Genomic DNA, 6,072 nt, shown 5'->3' with positions numbered 1-6,072 from the left:
AATACAAGAGAAAATAAAATAAAAGCTAATCCTAGAAAACAAAATAGTCACCGAATGAAGAATGCTCTTTATCATCCCTAAGTTAGCTCGGTCGCGATCTCGGGAAGCTAAACGCCAAGTTCTAGATATAAGCATGCCTTGGTAAGGATCCTATGCCGCTCAAACAAAAATTGTTGGGGGCTTGAACAATGAAACTCACATCGGGTTACAAAAACTACCTCTAGGGCTTCAAATCCCCTAATGAGAGCAACACCTTCTTACCAAAACAAGTGAATTTGGGTTCGATGGGCCTTATGAGTTCTAAACCGGCTACCTTAGCATGAACCTATCCTAGAGTCAACCGACGGCAATCCCGAAGCGTGTAAACTTTAAGCACTTAGCAAGAAAGACATTCAATCACGCGAGTTAATTTTTATTATGCTCAAAGTGAAGATGAAACACTAAGGATTTTGTGGTTTGTCTTGAAAAAAAAGAGCATGTTTTTTTTTTCAAAGAGCAAGGAGAGTAAAAGTGATAAGAGGCAAGTAAACATTTAATTCCCAATCGACAAACAAAGATCGTTCGGCATCAAACCAACGATCACCAGATTCCGTAGAATCAAATGCATACAACCTCGAACAATCAACTCCATCCTAATCTAACTAAATATGCACACAAGAGAAAATAAAAGAGGGGAAATGTCTTACCAAATGCCGCTTGAATTAGAAGACAAGAGAATTATGCAATCTCACCGAGGGAGCTTGTGCTGCTCCTTAGCTTTCCTTTTGTCCTCGTTCTTCAAGCTACATGGAAAGTGAGCCCAAACAAAAGAAACTATAACTAAACAAGAAAAAGTTAGTAAACTAAGAAAAAGATTAGAGTTATAAACAAAGAGAAAAAGAAGAAACAAAAAGCTATCTACAATGTTTGGATCAAGGGAAATTTGGATTATCGGGAGTTTGGATTTTCCTTCTTAGGAGTGTCGTCGCTTACACAAACACTCAAATTTTCATTGAAAACTCATTAGCAAGATCTCATCAAAATCACCATGAAAAATCATCATCACAATCAAGAAAAACAATCAACATCAATACATGCTAGAACCAACCGAACCATGCAAACTCTACCACCTACAATGGAGTCCCCCCCACACTAGCATGATGCTACACCTTCCCCCGCACTACCAAAAAAAAATATCCCTTTGCCTCTTACATCCCCCCCCATACTAAAGCAAAGCACCGTTCGCGGTGCGCCAAACAAAAACAATAGGAAGGGGGCGAAGAGGAGAAATAAAAAGGAAGGAGGCTGGTGGCCACTAGGGCAGGCTCCATCATCATCCCCATCTTCCACGGGATCATAAGAGAACCCGTCCGGAGGAATGCCATGCGGGTCCCAACCATCGGTGAAACCTGGGGGCCAACCATAGTGACCTAGAAAAAGGTCTTGTTGCCATTGAGGAAACGGGTCACAAGGGGCGGGAAGTTGAAGTAGGGAAGGGTGGGAAGGGTCGACATATGGGTAGTTGGGATCACCCCTAAAATCACTCCCTCCCGGGGCACGATAATCAAACCCGGTCTCTGTCGGGTAGTCTACCCGGGGATACCTTGGGAGGAGGGCCCTTGCCAAAAGGGCCAAGTAGGTTGTGATCCCTGCCACTGAGGGACCGGGCCTTGCTAAGGTGGCCAATGAGGGTAATTGACCGGGGGGGTGACCTCACCTCTATCCGCGGCCGCACCGTAAAGAGCTTGAGTTTGCACGAACATACCTTGTTGGTTCTCAAGCAAGCTTTGCATGCCAAGTTGCATGCTCATCATTTGTTGCTCAAGGATACTCATGCCTTGATGATGATGATGTTGTTGTTGTGGTTGTTGTTCACCTTCGACTATCAAATTTCTTGCGCCGCCCAAGGCGTTGGGTAACACACCATTGTATAGTGGAACTTTTCACACATTCCTAGCATTCCATTCCAAAGATGTTCGACTAGGATTAGGCAAGATGCAATGGTGTTGGCGCTCGACACACCAATCATGAAAATTGTTGGTATCGGTAGTGGGTTAGATGAACCCCGACCTTCTCATTTGCTGGATATCAATGAATAGATCCTTATCGGTCCTAAGTTGAGTACAGGCGGGAAAGAAGCGCTCATACCTAAGCTTACTAGGAATCCTAGTTACCATCTCACCAAGGGCAATTTCATCCGTCTTGTTGCCCGATTAGATTGCTTCACAACACAAGATGAACCAATACCCCATGTTGAGCCGCCCTCTCAATTCCTCCCTAGTTGCAACCCATAAAGTAAAGAGCTCTTCATGCGAGATCTTGCTCAAGTCTTGCTTGCTAAACACCGCATACCCCAAGAGGCGGTGAAGAATATGGTGAGCAGGGTGGATGATTTAGCTTGCTACCGAATACTGAGTATTGAACTCTTCGAAATCAGTAATTGTTTGACACCAATGGAATGCATCATATTCGGGGAAAAGGCTCATGGATAGGGTAAGGAGATCCGCATCGGGGTGGAAGTCCAACAAGGCATTGAGGTCACGAAGATTCATGGTATGGTGGTTGTTGAATAATTGAAATGAAATTTGGAAATCATTGTTCCCACATGGTTCCATTTCGATGGAGGCTAGGAATTCAAGAGTGGGCTCTCTGTATGTTCGATGATGGCGTTTAATGAACTCACTCATTCTAAGGTTGTCGAGGAGTGACCTGAGGTCTTCGTCTATCCCCAAATCCCTCATAGAGCGCTGAAAGTAGTGCCTTGTGGGGTTAGGTTTCCGTTTTAGAAGGTCATTGTAGAAGGGAGTATGGAGTTTGTTTATGAATTTCACACGGGGGGAACAGTGGGTGTTTGGGATTGAGCTTGGGCACTAGGCTCCTCAACTACCAACCGGGGCTCCTTTCTACTTTTTCTCTTACTCATTGTAGCCTCAAACAACACAAATAGCCCAAAGAACACACCGACAACCAAACCAAATAGAAACTCACTCCTAACTCAACCAAATTTGAACCACAACAACAATAAAACGAGCTTTAACAATCTACAAAAGGGTTAGTAGCAACCACCAACCACACAATAATGGCTCAAAGAACAACTAGAATCAACAACAATGTACACAATCACAAAATATTATGATGAAAGATAGAGCATGTCAACAACAATGTCAAATTGATCAAGCAATTTCCTTGGAAATAGTCTCACCATCAACAATACTAACAATAATACAAAATTACTCAAACAAGTTCCATGAAAATAGCTTCAATATCAATAATTCCAACAACAATGTTCCAAAATTACAAAATATCACACTAAAATCCAATCAATCCTTAGCAATGAAACCCAAAATCACATAAAACTCACTTAAACTAAACCATGCTTAATAACTCAAAACTTTGCATAAACTAGTGAAATTAAGCCATAAAGTAGAAAAATTTAGAGTTATACCTCTTAGGAGAAGCTTGAACACCACCAAGAACACCCAAGACCACCACCTTCAACCAAGCTTGCACAACCACGAAAATGGGGGAAAATTGGGTATGTTGGAGAGAGAAAGTGTGAATTTTGTGATTATAGTGAAGAAATATGATGGATTTGGTGAAAAATCAAGGGAATTTGTGAGATGTGGGTGAATTTGAAGGGTTAGGGTTTGAGTTTTTGAGGAGAGAGAAGAGAGCACGAAAATTGGGTTTGGGAAATGAGGGGGTGAAATGGGGAAGAAATGATGTAACCCCGATTTACCCAGCGCTGCGCGCCCGCGCAGATGTATGCGCGCCAGCGCACAGGTCGGGCACACTTACTGCCTCGATTCTGCAATTTCGACCATTTATGCGTGGGTTCTGACAGGGCTGCGGGCCTGCGCACTCTTCCCTTGCGAGCCCGCGCACAAAGCGCACAGAGGGCGCGTAGAGTTTTACCTTGAATTGCCTTCTTCTCTCATCTTCGACATTGAAGAGTCTTAACCAAATCATCCAAACACTTATCAACCAAAAGGACGAAAATGAGACTCAAAAAGAAATAAGAATGGCGAAATTGGTATAAAAAGGGTTAGAAACACGGGTTACCTCCCGAAAGCGCTTTTGGTTTACGTCGTTAGCTCGACGCCCTCGAACTAAATCAAGGAGGATCATGTGGACGATGCACATCAAGAAGCGTAGTAGAAATTGGCTTATCAACGAGGAGTCCTTTATAGTAGGGCTTGAGACGGTGACCATTAACTTTGAACGGGGGGTGCTCATCATTCGAGATCTCAAAAGCACCATAGGGAAACACTCTTGTGATGACGAATGGCCCACTCCATCGCGACCTAAGCTTGCCCGGGAAGAGATTCAAACGAGAGTTGTAGAGGAGGACTTTTTGGCCTTCGACAAATTCCTTCTTGACGATTTGAGCATCATGCCAAGCTTTGGTCCTCGCCTTGTACATGCTCGCACAATCATAGGCGTTCATTCTCAACTCTTCTAACTCATGTAACTCAAGAAGTCGTTGCTCACCCGCACTATGCAGATCGAAATTTATTTGCTTAATATCCCAATGAGTTCGGTGCTCCATTTCTACCGGCAAATGACAATTTTTTCCATAGACAAGCTTATAGGGAGTGGTCCCTATTGGAGTCTTGAAAGCGGTCCTATACGCCCATGAAAAGTCTATGAGCTTAGAGGACCAATCTTTCCTTTTCCTTGCCACCGTCTTCTCTAAAATTACTTTGAGCTCTCTATTGGTGATCGTTGCTTGACCACTCGTTTGAGGGTGGTAAGCAAGCCCTCTTTTGTTAGATACACCATACATATCAGGAAGGTGGCTAAAGGCGTGGTGCTTAAAATGTGTCCCCCCATCACTGATTATAGCCCTTGGGACACCAAATCTTGGAAAAATCACCTTCTTGAATAGGTTGACCACCACCTTTGAATCATTCGTTGGAGAAGCTACGGCTTCCGCCCACTTCGAGACATAGTCAACAGCTACCAAGATGTATTTGTTCCCTTGAGAAGAAATGAAAGGGCCCATGAAGTCTATAGTCCTTACATCGACAACCTCAAGCTCAAGGATGGAATTTTGAGGCATCTCGTCCCTTCTAGAGATATTCCCCGTCCTTTGACACCTATCGCAAGTTTTGACAAACTTCCAAGCATCCCTAAACAGAGAAGGCCAAAAGAGCATAGATTGTAAGATCTTGGAGGCGGTCTTTTGAGCACTCATATGCCCACCACAAGGACAAGAGTGACACATATGAAGAACACTTTGAACCTCGTCATCGGGGACGCATCTTCTCAATAAATCGTCGACCCCTCTCTTCAATAAAATCGGGTCATTCCATATATATCTCTTAGCCTCATGCTTGATTCTTCGACGTTGTTGTGAAGTGAAATCTGGGGGTATGGCACTATAAGACAAATAATTCACTATGTCTGCATACCACGGTTCCGTCTTCACCTCAAGAGCATATAAAACATCATCCCTTAGGGCATCCTCTATCGGCAATCCATCGTCTTTAAACCTTGCACCGCCCAACCTCGAAAGGTGATCCGCCACCACATTTTCGGCCCCCTTCTTGTCTCTCATTTCGTAGTCAAAATCTTGAAGGACTAAAACCCATCTCAACAATCTTGGCTTAGCTTCCTTCTTGCTTATCAAATATTTGAGAGCCGAGTGGTCGGTGTACACTATAGTCCTAGAACGGATGAGATAGGTTCTAAACTTCTCAAAATAATGGATAACCGCCAAGAATTCCTTCTCGGTAGTAATATAATTTTGTTGAGCATCATTGAGAGTTTTGGAGAAATAGTGAATGACATGAAGTTTTCCTCCCTTTCGTTGCCCAAGAACCGATCCAATAGCCTCATCGCTTGCATCGCACATGAGTTCAAACGGTAAATACCAATTCGGTCCGTGGACGATGGGGGCGGTGCAAAGTGCCTCTTTCAACCTACAAAAAGACTCTTGGCAAGAATTATCAAACATAAACTCTTTATCTTGTTTCAAGAGGGATGTGAGAGGTTTAGCAATCAATGAAAAATCTTTAATGAAACGCTGATAAAACCCGGCGTGGCCAAGAAAAGATCTCACTTCCCTCACATTGGTGGGGGGAGGAAGTT

General features: G+C 43.6%; 1 protein-coding gene across 1 annotated transcript; it reads right to left on the bottom strand.

The window, feature by feature from the left end:
• Window positions 1–4,093: 4,093 nt before the first annotated feature.
• LOC145566482 (uncharacterized) lies at window positions 4,094–4,528 on the bottom strand. The gene has a single exon (XM_081625890.1). The coding sequence runs from the start codon at window positions 4,526–4,528 to the stop codon at window positions 4,094–4,096; it is 435 nt and encodes a 144-aa protein (XP_081482016.1).
• Window positions 4,529–6,072: the final 1,544 nt, after the last annotated feature.

Source organism: Chenopodium album, chromosome 11, assembly GCF_948465745.1.
Source record: "Chenopodium album chromosome 11, dcCheAlbu1.1, whole genome shotgun sequence".
Taxonomy (NCBI): Eukaryota; Viridiplantae; Streptophyta; class Magnoliopsida; order Caryophyllales; family Amaranthaceae; genus Chenopodium; species Chenopodium album.
The sequence above is the reverse complement of the archived record's forward strand: the minus strand, read 5'-3'. Positions and strand labels throughout refer to the sequence as shown.